The sequence below is a fragment of the Herpailurus yagouaroundi genome, unplaced genomic scaffold (genome assembly GCF_014898765.1).
Source record: "Herpailurus yagouaroundi ecotype Mexico unplaced genomic scaffold, PumYag 162, whole genome shotgun sequence".
In the NCBI taxonomy this organism is placed as follows: Eukaryota; Metazoa; Chordata; class Mammalia; order Carnivora; family Felidae; genus Herpailurus; species Herpailurus yagouaroundi.
Window position 1 is genome coordinate 49162647 of NW_024412403.1, and position 14937 is coordinate 49177583.

The 14937-nt window shown below is 36.6% G+C and overlaps 1 protein-coding gene across 42 annotated transcripts in view; it reads right to left on the minus strand.

Annotated features, from left to right (window-relative positions):
* ABI3BP (ABI family member 3 binding protein) overlaps positions 1-14937 on the minus strand; it is a 266973-nt gene that overhangs the window by 31264 nt on the left and 220772 nt on the right. For all 42 annotated transcript variants that reach the window (XM_040484350.1, XM_040484344.1, XM_040484370.1 and 39 more), the window contains 2 exons: positions 12289-12417; positions 11681-11749 (listed from right to left, as the gene is read on the minus strand). In XM_040484350.1, coding sequence (XP_040340284.1) covers positions 11681-11749; positions 12289-12417 — 198 coding nt within the window. The remainder of the gene's footprint in view (positions 1-11680; positions 11750-12288; positions 12418-14937) is intronic.

Sequence of the window (14937 nt, forward strand, 5' to 3'; positions counted from 1 at the left end):
TATACCCTCTAGGTCTATGTAAGTGAAATAAGTCAGACTTACAAAGACAAATACTGTGTGATTTCACTTATATGTGGAATGTAAAACACACACACACAAATGAACAAACAAAAAGCAGAAACAGATCCATAAATATAGGAAAACAAACTTATGGTTGTTAGATGGGAGGGCAAATAGGCAAAATGAGTGAAGGGAGTGAGGGATAGAGGCCTCTAGTTAAGGAATGAATAAGTTATGAGGATAAAAGGTCCAGCATAGGGAATAGAATCAATGGTATTATAATAGTGTTCTATGGTGACAGATGGTAGCTACACTTGTGGTAAACAGAGTATAAGGTATAGAAAAGTTGAATCACTATGCTGTACACATGAAACTAACGTAATATTGTATGCCTCATATATTTCAACAACAACAACAACAACAACAACAACAACAACAACAACAACAAAATACTCAATAAGAGACGGTTGAAAAAGAGGAAAAGAGGGAACAAAGGGTAGATGGGACAAAAAGAAAACAAATAGCAAAAGGAGATAGATTTAAATCTAACCTTATCATTGGTCATGTTAAATATAAGGTTCTAAACACCCAAATAAAGAAATCAAGATTAAATGAGGTCACAGGGTGGGATCCTAATCCACTGTGACTGATGTCCTTTTAAGAGGAAGACGGGCGCCTGGGTGGCTCAGTCAGTTGAGCATCGACTTCGGCTCAGGTCATAGTCTCATGATTTGTGAGTTTGAGCCCCACGTTGGGCTCTGTGCTGACAGCTCAGAGCCTGGAGCCTGCTTCAGATTCTGTGTCCCCCTCTCTCTCTACCCCACCCCTGCTTGTGCTCTGTCTCTCTCTTTCAAAAATGAATAAACATAAAAAAAAATTTAAAAATTAAGAGGAAGAGACAGCAGGGGCGAATATGGTAGAACATCATGGAAACATTTTTTGTGTCTCTCAACTCTGAAATGCAGCCAGATCAACACTAAACCATCTTGCATACCTAGAAAACTTATTTGAGGATTAACATAACAATCTGAACAACCTGAACCACAGAACTCAGCAGGTACATGGTATGGAAAGGTGAACTGGGGGAGTGTGCATGGAGGGCAGGGAGCTGTTTTTGCTTGTTGGAAGAGGACAGAGATGGGGGGAGAATAAGGGAAAAGCACCCCTCACCCTGAAAGCACATGGAGAAAAAAGGAAGAGTGGAAACAGCTGCAAGGGGCTGAACAAAAAAGGGAGAAAGGAAAAGGTTTAAATTCCATTAAGACTCTATAAACAGGGGGAGCACAGAGTCTGAAACTCCACAGCTTGATACCTAGCAGTGCTCTGGTGAGAAGGGTGAATCCCCAGGAGCAGAGAGCAAGGTCTGAGGGGTCTTTGGGCCACATGGGGAGACATGGTTCTCCTGATGGGAGGACATTTGGTAGAGGCTGTGTGGCCTCACCACAGGAAAACATCCCAGCAGACCCCAGAAAATAACCACATTTGCTGGTATTGGAACAAGGATGTTAAGGGTGAAGCCTGGTGCCAGATATGTGTTGTGATTTACTATAATCCCTGCAATGCTGCTGCTACATGATCACACAAACTTTATCTGGGGTGGGTTGGCATCTAGTCGGTCTCTGGACATCAGCAGCAGCACGGTCTCATGAAGGTTCTGGTGGTGGGACGGCACCCGGCCATTGCTTAGCAAGACCATCCCCCAGAGGGTCAGAACAGGTCAAAGCCACAGTCCCTCAGAAGTGAGGGGTTGGGAAACACAGCACCATCTGAGATAAAACTCAGGAGGGAGGTCCTACCTGGCAGCCTGATGGCTTGGTCACAGACAGTCTACAAGCGGGAAGTAGAAGCTAGAGACAAAGGCGGGTGCTTGACTGCCCATAGGTGAGAGCACAGAGTTCTGATACTATAAACTGGGTAGCTGGGTGATGCCATTTTGACCCCTCCTACACATGTGCATACATGCCTACATGCACTAGAACAATCCACCCCATTAAGCTAAGCAGTGCCATCTAGTGGAGAATGAAGCCAATACACTAAGCCCTGCCCAACTGGGTCAACCACATTCTTAAGGAATACCACAAGTCTCTCTGCCTGCTTAGTTTATGGACTATAAAGTGCTTCATAGTTTGGCTTCTAGGAGAAACCAGATGTAATTTCAATTGTATTTCATTCTGTTCACTGGTCCCTCTGTTCAACTTTTTTTCTTTTCTTGTTCTTGAATACAAAAAGAGAAAAAAATTATTTTTTATATTCAATTTTTATTAAAAAGATTATTCTTTAGTTTTTCTACATTTTTTACTTTTTTGTAACTTTTAAAAATTCTATTTTACCCTCATTTCATTTTATTCTACTGTATTCATTTTTTCAGTTTTTCAAACGTTTTCCTTTTTCCTTTTCCTTTTTCTTTTCTTATCTTTCCCTTTTTTCTCTAATCTGTCAAGTTTCTTTCAACAACAAGACCAAAACACACCTAGGATCTAGCACCCTTTATTTGATTTATTTGTGTTGTTTTTAATTGTTTGATTCTATTATTTTTTTAAATTATTAATTCATTTTCTTCCTTCAAAATGACACCCCAAAAGAAAGAACAGGAATAAACAACAGCCAGGGACTTAGTCAACATAGATACAAGCAAGATGTCTGAACAAGAATTTAGAATCATGATAATAATAATACTAGCTGGGGTCGAAAATAGATTAGAATCCTTTTCTGTGGAGATGAAAGTAGTAAAAGCTAGTCAGGATGAAATAAAAAATTCTATAACTGAGCAGCAATCTCAAATGGATGCCACAGAGGCAAGTAAGGATGAAGCAGAGCAGCAAATCAGGGATATAGAGGACAAACTTATGGAGAATAATGAAGCAGAAAAAAAGAGGGAGACTAAGACAAAAGAGCATGATTTAATTATTAGAGAAATCAGTGACTCATTAAAAAGGAATAATATCAGAATCATAGGAGTCCCAGAAGATGAAGAGAGGGGAAAAGGGGTACAAAATTTATGTGAGCAAATCATAGTGGAAAACCTCCCTAACCTAGGGAAAGACAAAGACATAAAAATCTGAGAAACACAGAGAACTCCCATTAGATTCAACAAAAACTGACCATCAACAAGGCATATCATAGTCAAATTCACAAAATACTCAGGCAAGGAAAGAATCATGAGGTTAGCAAAGGAAAAAAAGACCTTAACCTAAAAGGGAAAACAGATTAGGTTCTCAGCAGACCTACTCACAGAAACTTGGCAAGCCAGAAAGCAGTGGCAGAATATATTCAATGTGTTGAATTGGAAAAATATGCAGCCAAGAATTCTTTATCCAGCAAGGCTGTCATTCAAAATAGAAGGAGAGAGAAAAAGTTTCCAGACAGACAAAAATTAAAGGAGATTGTGACCACTAAACCAGCACTGCAAGAAATTTTAACGGGGACTTTCTGAGGGGAGAAAAGATGAATATATATACATATATATATATATATATACATATATATATATATATGTATATATGTATATATATACACACACACACATACACGTATATGTATATGTATATGTATATGTATATGTATATGTAAATAAATAAATACCAAAAGCAACAAAGACTAGAAAGGACCAGAGGACGCCACCAGAAACCCCAGCTCTACAAGCATCATAATGGCAATAAATTCATATCTTTCAGTACTCACTCTAAACATCAATGGACTCAATGCTCTAATCAAAAAACATAGGGTAACAGAATGGATAAGAAAACAAGATCCATTTATATGGTGTTTATAAGAGACTCATTTTAGATCTAAAGACACCTTCAGATTTAAAGTAAGGGGATGAAGAACCATCTATCATGCTAATGGCCTCCAAAAGAAAGCCAGAATAGTCATACTTGTGTTAGACAATCTAGACTTTAAAATAAAGACTGTAACAAGAGATGAAGAAGGGTATTATATGGCAGTTAAGGGGTCTATCCACCAAGAAGACGTAACAATTGTAAACATTTATGCACCTAATGTGGAAACACCCAAATACATAAATCAATCACAAACATAAAGAAACTCAGAGATAATAATACCATAATAGTAGGGGACTTCAACACCCCACTTACAACAATGGACAGATCATTTAAACAGAAAATCAACAAAGAAACAATGTCTTTGAATGACACTCTGGACCAGATGGACTTAACAAATATATTCAGAACACTTAATCCTAAAGCAGAAGACACATTCTTCTTGAGTGCATGTGGAGCATTCTCCAGAATAGATCACATCCTGGGACACAAATCAGCCCTCAACAAGTACAGAAAGATCAAGTTCATACTGAGCATATTTTCAGACCACAATGCTATGAAACTCAAAATCAACCACAAGAAAAAATTTGGAAAGATAACAAATAACTAAAGAATATCCTACCAAAGAATGAATTTGCTAACCAAGAAGTAAAAAGGAGATTAAAAAGTACATGGAAGCCAATGAAAATGATAACACCACAGCACAAAACCTCTGGGACACAGCAAAGTGGTCATAAGAGTAAAGTATATAGCAATCCAGACCTTCCTAAAGAAGGAATAAAGGTCTCAGATACAACCTAACCGTACACCTTAAAGAGCTGGAAAAATAGCAAATAAAACCCCAAACCGGCAGAATAAAGGAAAGAATAATGATTAGAGTAGAAACCAATGCTATTGAAACCAAACAACAACAACAACAACAACAACAACAACAACAACAACAACAACAGAACACATCAATGAAACCAGGAGCTGGTTCTTTGAAAGGATTAACAAAATTATTAAATCCTTAGCCAGTTTGATCAAAAAGAAAAAGGAAAAAGGAAAGGGCCCAAATAAATAAAATGAAGGATGAAATAGGAGAGAGTACAACCAACACTGCAGAAATACAAACAATAATAAGAGAATATTATGAGCAATTATATACCAATAAAATGGGCAATGTGGAAGAAATGGAAAAATTCCTAGAAACATAAAACAACCAAAACTGAAACAGGAAGAAATAGAAATTTGAACAGACCCATAACCAGCAAAGAAATTCAATTAGTAATCAAAAATCTCCCAAAAAAACTAGAGTCCAGCGCTGGATGGCTTTACAGGGTAATTCTACCAAACACGTGAAGAAGACTTAACACCTATTCTTCTGAAACTGTTCAAAAAAAAGAAAGAAAAAGAAAAAGAAAAAGAAAAAGAAAAAGAAAAAGAAAAAGAAAAAAAGAAGAAAAAAAGAAAAAAAAGAAAAAAAAAGAAAAAAGAAATGGAAGGAAAACTTCCAAACTCTTTCTATGAAGCCAGCATTACCTTGATTCCAAAACCAAAGACCCCACTAAAAAGGAGAACTACAGACCAATTTCCCTGATGAACATGGATGCATAAGTCCTCAACAAGATACTAGTCAAGTAAATCCAACAATCATTAAAAGAATTATTCACCATGACCAAGTAGGATTTTTATCTGAGATGCCAGGCTGGTTCAATATCCACAAAACAATGTGATACATCGCATCAATAAAAGAACAAGAACCACATGATCCTCTCAATAGATGCAGAGAAAGCATTTGAGAAAATACAGCGTCCTTTCTTGATAAAAGCCCTCAAGAAAGTAGGGATAGAAGGATCATACCACAAGATCATTAAATCCATATATAAAAGACCCACTGCTAATATCATCCTCAATGGGGAAAAACTGAGAGCCTTCCCCCTAAGGTCAGGAGCATGACAGAGATGTCCAGTCTCGCCACGGTTATTCAACATGGTACTGGAAGTCTTAGCTTCAGCAATCAGACAACACAAGGTAATAAAAAGCATCCACATTCGCCAGGAGGAAGTCAAAACTCCAACTCTTCACAGATGGCATGATACTCTATATGGAAAACCCACAAGATCTCACCAAAAACCTACTAGAACTGATCCATGAATTTAGGAAAGTCGCAGGATATAAATCAGCGCACAGAAATCACTTGCATTCCTATACACCAATAATGAAGCAACCGAAAGAGAAATTAAGGAATCAATCCCATTTACAATTGCACCAAAAAACATAAAATACCTAGGAATAAACCTAACCAAATAGGTGAAAAATCTATACACTGAAAACTAAGGAAAACTTATGAAAGAAATTGAAGAAGACACACACACACAAATGGAAAAATATTCCATGCTCCTGGATTGGAAGAACAAACATTGTTAAAATGTTGATATTACCCAAAGGAATCTACATATTCAAGGAAATCCCTATCAAAATAACACTACCATTCTTCACAGAGCTAGAACAAAATCCTAAAATTTGGAACTAGAAAAGATCCCAAATAGCCAAAGCAATCTTCAAAAAGAAAACTGAAGCTGGAGGCATCACAATCCTGAACTTCAAGATGTATTACAAAGCTGTAATCATCAAGACAGTACGGTACTGGCACAAAAACAGACGCTCAGATCAATGGAACAGAACAGAGAACCCAGAAAAGAACCCACAAATGTATGGCCAACTAATGTTTGACAAAGTACACAAGAATATCCAATGGAATAAGACAGTCTCTTCAGCAAATGGTGCTGGGAAAACTGGACAGCGACATGCAGAAAAATGAACCTGGACCACTTTCTTACACCATACACAAAAAGAAACTCAAAATGGATGAGAGACCTGAATGTAAGACAGGAAGTCATCAAAATCCTTGAGGAGAAAGCAGGCGGCAAAACCTCTTTGACCTCGAAAGCAGAAACTTCTTAGTCAACACTTCTCTGGAGGCAAGGGAAACAGAAGCAAAAATGAACTATTGGGACTTCATCAAAATAAAAAGCTTCTGAACAATCAGCAAAACTAAAAGGCAACTGACAGAATGGGAGAAGATATTTGCAAATGACATACCAGAAAAAGAGTATCCAAAATCTAGAAAGAACTTATCAAACTCAACACCCAAAAAACAAATAATCCAGTGAAGAAATGGGCAAGAGACATGAATAGACACTTCTCTAAAGAAGAAATCCAGATGGCTAATAGACTCATGAAAAAATGTTCAAGATCACGCATCATCAGGGAAACACAAATCAAAACCAAATGAGATACCACCTCACACCTGTCAGAATGGCTAAAATTAACAACTCAGGATATGACAGATGTTGGTGAGGATGCAGAGAGGTACAGCCACTCTGGAAAACAGTATGGAGGTTCCTCAAAAAATTAAAAATAGAACCACCTTTCGATCCAACAATTGCACTACTAGGTATTTATCCAAGGGATACAGGTGTGCTGTTTCAAAGGGTCACATGCACCCCAATGTTTATAGCAGTGTGATTGACAAAAGACAAAGTATGGAAAGATCCCAAATGTCCATCAATGGATGGATGGATAAACAAGATGTAGTATATATACACAATGGAGTGTTACTCAGCAATCAAAAAAGAATGAAATCTTGCCATTTGCAACTATGTGGATGGAACTGGACGGTATTATGCTAAGCGAGATTATTCAGAGAATGACAAATATCATATGAATTCATTCATATGAGGAATTTAAGATACAACATAGATGAACATAAGGGAAGGGAAGCAAAAATAATATAAAAACATGGACAGGGACAAAACGTAAGAGACTCTTAAATATAGAGAACAAAGAGGGTTGTTCGTGGGCTTGTGGGAGGGGGGATGGGTTAAATGGGTAAGGGGCATTAAGGAATCTACTCCTGAAATCATTGTTGCACTATATGCTAACTAATTTGGATGTAAATTAAAAAATAAATTAATTAGGTAATTCAAAAAAAAAAAAAAAAGAGGAAAAGACATGAAGGATGTGTGCATTCAGAAGATAGTACATATGAGGACATAGTGAGAAGGTGGCCATCTGCAATCCAAGTCTTCAAAACAACCCAAATCTGATGATACCTTGATTTCAGATTTCTGGCTTCCAGAACTTAAGTTTCTGGAAAATAAGAAAATAAGTTTCTGTTGTTTAAGCTACCATGTCTGTAGCATTCTCTTATGGCAACCCTTGCAAATGAATACAACATTGCTTTTATGAAGAGCAGAATACACATTCTTTTCAAGTACACACAGAACATATACCAAAATAGATCATACCCTGGCCATAAAAAAATCTCAATAAATTTAAAAGGATTTAGGTATCTGGCAGAGCATGTGACAACAATGGAGATACATTAGAAGTCAGTAACAGAATAATCTCTAGAAAATCTCAAAATATTTAGAAATTAAATTACATATTTCTAAATAATCAATGAGTCAAAGAACAAATCAAAAAGGAAGTTAAAAAGTATTTTGAACAGAGTAAAAATGAACATACAACATATCAAAAACTTTTGGATACTGCTTAAATAATATCTAGGGGAAAATTTGTAGCACTAAATGCCATAATAAAGAAGAGAGGTTCTAGATCAATGAGCCCATATTCCACCTTAAGGAAATAGAGGAACAAATTAAACTACATTAAGCAGAAGAAAAAAAATAAAGATCAGAGTAAATAGACAAAATTAATGAAACACAAATTTGACTTTTTCAGAAGATCAATAAATTAATAAACCTACAGCAAGATTGATTAGGCAAAAGAGAAAAAAAAGACACACATCATCAGTAACAGGAATGAGATGATATCACTAAGAATTCTACAGCTATTAAAATAACAAACAATATGAGAATATTAAGAACCTTATACCAATAAATTTGACAACTTAGATGAAATGAACTAATAACTTGAAAGACAAAAGTTACCGAAACTCACTAGGGAAGAAAAAATACTCTGGATAGCTCTACACCCAATAAAGAAAGTGAATTATACATAAAATCCTTCCAACAAAGAGAATATGAGGCTCAGATGGTTTCATTGGTAAATACTACTAAACATTCAGGGAAGAAGCAATACCAATTCTAAATTTTTTCAGAAAAGTGAAAAGGAGAGTTCAGCATTATACTGAGACTAAAACATGACCTATTACAAAAAAAAGAAAACTACAGTACCACTATCTTTCACTGAATACAATTCTCAACAAAATTTTAGCAAATGAGATCCAGCAATATATTAAAATGAGAATACATTATGACCATGGAGTTTGTGCCTGGAATGCAAAGTTAAAAATTCAAAAGCAATTATTTCATTGTATTAACAAACTAATAAAGAAAAACATAATCATCTTCATAAAGGCAGAAAAATCATTGGACATGATCTAGCACTCGTTTCTGATAATAGTTACCACCGAAGTAGGCATAGAAGGGAATTTTCTCAACACAATAAAGAGCATGTATGAAAAGCCTACAAGGTAACATCATACTATATTCAGGTGAAAGGCTGTATGTTTTTTCCATAAGACCAGGAATAAGAAAAGGATGTCCATTCCCCACTGTATCTATTCAGTGTTTTATTGGAAGTTCTTGCCAGTATGATAAGGCAAGGAAAAAAGAACCCATGTTAGGAAGAAGTAAAATGTCACTCTCAAATGACATGATTTTGTATGTAGAAAATCTAATTGACCTACATAAAAGCTACTGAGTTTCACAAGGTTGCAGGATATAAGATCACTGTATAAACATAAATTTTTCTATATAGTAGTAATGAACAATTGGAAACTGAAATAAAAAATACTATTTTAATGGTTTTCTGTGTACTGAAATTTAAATAACATTGGTTATAGAAATCAAAGACCTAAATAAAATATGCCATGTTCATAAATAGGTAAGCTAAGTGTTGTACAGCTCTCAATTTTTCCCAATTCATCTATAGGCTCAATTCAATTCTAGTAAGAATCTAACCAAGCTATTCTTGGACATTGATAAGCTGATTCTAAAATTTATACGGAGATACAGAGGACCCAGAGTCACCAATACAATACCACTACCACAGTAACACAAACATGGTGGTATTGATGTAAAGGCAGATAAACAGATCAATGCAACAGACTAGAGAGCTAAAAAGAGTTCCACATATATATGTACAATTCATTTTTGATAAAAGTACAAATGAAATTCAGTGGAAAGAATCGTTTTTTCAACACATGATGCTGGAACAATTCTATATCCATTAGCAAGGAAACGAATTGGTATTCACACCTTGTATCATATACAAAATGTGACACAGTGTGGATCATAGACCTAAATTTAAAAGAAAACTTCTAGAAGGAAACAGCAGAGAAACTTCTAGAAGGAAATAGAGGTCTTTATGACCTCCAACTGGCCAGTTATTTCTTAAGTACAACACCAAAAATACAACATATAAAAAGCCAAATTAATAAACTAAGATTTATTAAAATTAAAAAAGAGCAGGTATACACTGGGAAAAAATATTTGTAAAGCATGTATCTGAAAAGGTATTCTACCCAGAAAACAAAGACCGTCAAAACTCAACAACAAGAAAATAAGCAAGGTTATAAACAAAATGGACAAAAAAATGGGACACGACCAAAATGATGGCAAATAAGCACACGAGAAGATGCTTAGTAATTAGAGATACACAAAGTAAAATCACAATTTGAAACTACTACACACCTATTAAAATGACTAAAATTAAAAAGACTGTCCTAAATGTTGGCAAAGATGTGGAAGAATTCAAACTCTCATATACTGTTGACAGAAAGGCTAATAGTACAACTACTGTGGAAAACAGTTTGGTAGTTTCTTAAAATGTTAAACGTACACTTATATCATCTAGCCATTGCTCTTGTCAGCATTCATCCAAAAGGAACGAAAGCACATATCCATATAAACACTTGTACTTTAAGAGTTATGGCAGCTTTATTGGTAATATAAGAAAATTAGAAAAAACCTTAATGTCATGAATAGGTTTAATAAATAATTATATATATCCATTCAATAGAATACCAGTCAGGATTAAAAGAAATAAACTGTTGCTACACGTTTCAACATGGATGAACCTTAAAATAATTATGCTGAGTCAAAGAAGCCAGACCAAAAAAAGTTCATATCGTATCCTTTCTTTATATAAAAATCCACAAAATGGATATATATTTTTAGTACGGCAGATCTGTGATTATCTAGAAACTAGAAATTTGGTGGGAGGAGTGAGATGGAGGAATTATAAAAGTACATTATGAAACTTTTGGAGGTGGTACATGTATTTATTATCTTGATTACAATGATGGTTTCATGAGTGTATACATGTTAAAATTTATCACATCTTACACTTGAGAAAAACATTATAAAAGGAAATACCAGGCTCTATATCATATTATAGCTTTCTTACTGTGGTAGATTTGATACTGTTCAAAAATATTCTCTATATCCATGGAAGGAGTATACTTTCCCAATCTTTGATTTGAGCTTGGCTATGTGACTTTCTTTAGCCAATGAATATTGGCAGGTGTAAAACACAGAGGAGCTTAAAATGCTGTATTTGAACTCTCCCCTCTTGACTTTGTATTGTCATTAGAATGGCTTCTCCTGAGTCACTGTTGGTCTTTCATCCTGAGCACCAAAATGAAAAATGTGGAGCAGATCTGAGCCCAAGACATAGGAAGCCCAGCTGTATCTGATGCTGGAGGCAGAACCATCCAGTCAAGAATAGCTAGATCAGCTGACCCTCAGGTGACTTGCAGACACATGAGAACTAAATCCTTATTAGAACATGCTACTAAGATTTTGCAGTTATTACACAGCAAAAGCCAAGTGATACTCCCATCAAAGACAGCCTTGTCAAAACTGAGATTTGGAGCCAATCATACACACCTTTGAATCTGGGCTTCCCAAGAGGATCAGTTTCTCTTGTTGGACTTGAGCTAAAGTCAGTTACATTACCTGAGAATAGAAGATAATAAATAATTTTAGAAAGATATAAAAAAGCTTCTCAATAAAATGAAAAAGTATTAAAGATTATAAATATTTAATAATGCCTCCTAGTCAGATGCCTGCAATTTTGATTTCCTTTATTATTATTATACATATTATCCACAATAAAAGGCTTTTAATTGTGTCCTGCTGCAGGTGTTCTGGAGTGTACTCAATAATGATTTAAAGATTAAAGTAGCCAATACCCATTAATTAAGATACATATGATTAATAATGACATTTGATTTAGTAAGAAGCATTGGGTAATTTATATCTTTTCAGGAAGACTTTTCCAAAAATATTGGGTACTTTATTCTGTCTGTGGAGTGAAGGACCATATTCTATCTCATAGCATTAAACTTAAGTATAATTGCAAAAATTAAAAAGACATATTAATAAAAAAATTGAAATAATTCGATAATCCAGAACTGAGACTCTTTTCCCCCTAATTTGAAATCTTTTAGTACTTCATAGTTAAGCATCTAGTGGGAAGTGACTGACATACTAACCAAGATCTTCTCCTGAGGCAGGAACAGTTGGTTGCTTTTCATCTGTCTCTGTTTTCTCTGAGGGGGCTTCAGTAGGCCTGAATGTGGCAGTCAGAGGTGGAGAAGTTACTCGGCCTGATGAAATGATTCCTGTAATGTAGAGGCAAACTAGTCAGGCTTTATAGGAGCACTGCCAACTTCCCCCATTTATTTATTCCATAAATATTTATTCAGCACTTACCATGTGGCTTGGCACACTATATGCTGGGCTTGGAGAAAAAACAAAACCTGTGTCCTTGATCAAAATAGATGTGTGATCCAAATATATTGAAGCATTATAAATATTGTGAAAAAACTGGATAAGATTACAGGGAAAGTAAGTGGAGGGAGTAGTAATGTCTATGGGAAAAGATGAGGGTGGGTAAGGAATGTCTTTACAGAGGTTGTGCCGATAAAGAAGAGAAGTAATCAGGAGGTAGGTTTGACAGTTATATTCTAGGCTGAGGCTGCAGGAAGAACCAAGTCAAGGAAGCATGAAACTACTTGGTGCGTCTATTTGATGAGGTGAAAGTCAAGAGTACTTTGGGGTACAGTGAGAGCTGGCTATAGAGGGGCAGGGAAGGCCAAATCATGAAGAGCCTTCCATAACATGGATTTGGACATTGCTTTTTTTTTTTTTTTTTTTTTTTTTTTTTTTTTTTTTTTTAGGTGACAAGGACCTCCTGAAATATTTTCACTAGGAAAATAACAAAATCAGATGAGAAAAGGATGAATGATCAGGTTGCAAAGCTGATGGCTGAGAGGAAAGTCAAGAGACTAAAGCAGCTGTAGTAAGGAAGAACAGAGCAGGTGAACTACATAAGGAGCCATGAGATTAGATGGAAGGTGTTTTAGGGGAATTAGAGTTACTCTTAGAATATGTTTATGGTTCTCTTCAGGATAGGCTGGCTGTACCAAAGTTATACTTACTGATGGGATAGAACAAGGGTTTTATATGACAGGAACCAAGGTCATGAAGCTATAGCTGAAGACACATAGCCTTATATAGTTTTACATGAAAGATGTCAAGGAGATAGAATGACTTGACCTGGAGAGTAACTGGCAGGCATGGGTCATGGCTGGACAAGAAGGAAAAACATGCTTTCCGTAATATCTGTGATTCTGGCTTAGTTGCCAGAATAGTGCCACTTGAGATACTATATTCAATAGCGTCTCCTCTACTCTGAAAAGACTAATTGGTATCCCAAACAGGATCCATCCCAAAGTCCAGGCAAGTCTGGGTGTTTAGAGTAGAGTGGAGGCTGGAGAAGATTCTATAATCCTCCTAGGAAAAGGACTCATTCTCAACCAAGGGACAGCCAAGGTCTAGAAGACTGACCCAAGGACCATGGCTCATCATGGAACAATGAATGAGGGACTCAGATGTGCAGCTGGTCCAGCTCTTGCAGGTTCATGCTTTTGGTGCTAGTGGGAATGGGCCACAATGCGAAGGTGAGAGAAAACCAAGAGAAGTTGGAGCTTTTCAGAGTTGGCAGAGCCAGCAGGAAATACTGACATAGCACTTTCACCGTGGCAAGGAAAGCAAACTCAGAGACCAGGAGATCTGGAGACAGGGGACAAGTGTCAAGTGCTACCTGGTAGTCTAAGACTGTGCCCACAGGCACATGTGAGAGAGGACTTATGTTCAGAGGACTTCAGAACATGTAGTTGATGTCCTGAATTAAGGACACACTTTCTTTGATGTTAATCAGGTCAAATCTGTACAATTGCCCTTTGTGTTTGGTTCCTCAGTGGAGCCATTCCCTTTGAGTTAGAGGTAGACAGCAAGAATGAGGGTAGGGGAATTGGAGTTACTCTTAGAATATGTTTAGGGTTCTCTTCAGGATGGGCTGGCTGTACCAAAGTTACACTTACTGATGGGACAGCACAAGGGTTTTATAGGACAGGAACCAAGGTCATGAAGCTATAGCTGAAGACACATAGCCTTATAGGGGAGCTCTACTGAATGGTGGTGGTGGAAGGGGGGGTGAATTTTCCATAGAGGACAATGAGGCAGTACTTTCCTGATGTGACTCATCCAGTCTGACTGGAAGCCTGCTGGAGTTCAAGTCATTGCTGCCCCAGGTTACAATTAATGAGGAAAACCTGGTCTCCTCATTGGGTTCATGTTCCTGGGCCTTGCCTCAGGAAGGCACCAGAAGTGTGGATGAGAGTCTGATTTCTTCCTTCAGCTACTTGGAAAAATGATTAAGAACTTACTGTGTACATGGTACATCACAGAAGCTTCTCCACCCCCATACCCTCCTTCCCTCCTATGAAAAGAGTGACATCCATTCCCTTTCACATAAAGCATCATCAGTTTCATCTTTCACAGCCAACCTTAACACGTTTATCTTGATTCCATGTACAAAATATTTAAGAAGTAGAGATGGTGGGAGAGGAAAGAAAGATGGTTTGCTGACAGGTCCAGTGGAAGAGCCCTCAAGAGAAATGAGGTAAAGCTTTCCCCAAACGGAGTCAATTTTCACTTATTCTTAATTTAACTGATTTATTTACTCAGCTACTTATCAAATATCCTCCGTGTGCCAAGCACTGGGTTTGGTTCTGTGAATTCAGACAAAAGGTACCAAGGACTCTGTCATCACAGAGCTCCTAGTCTAGCAGGGGAAG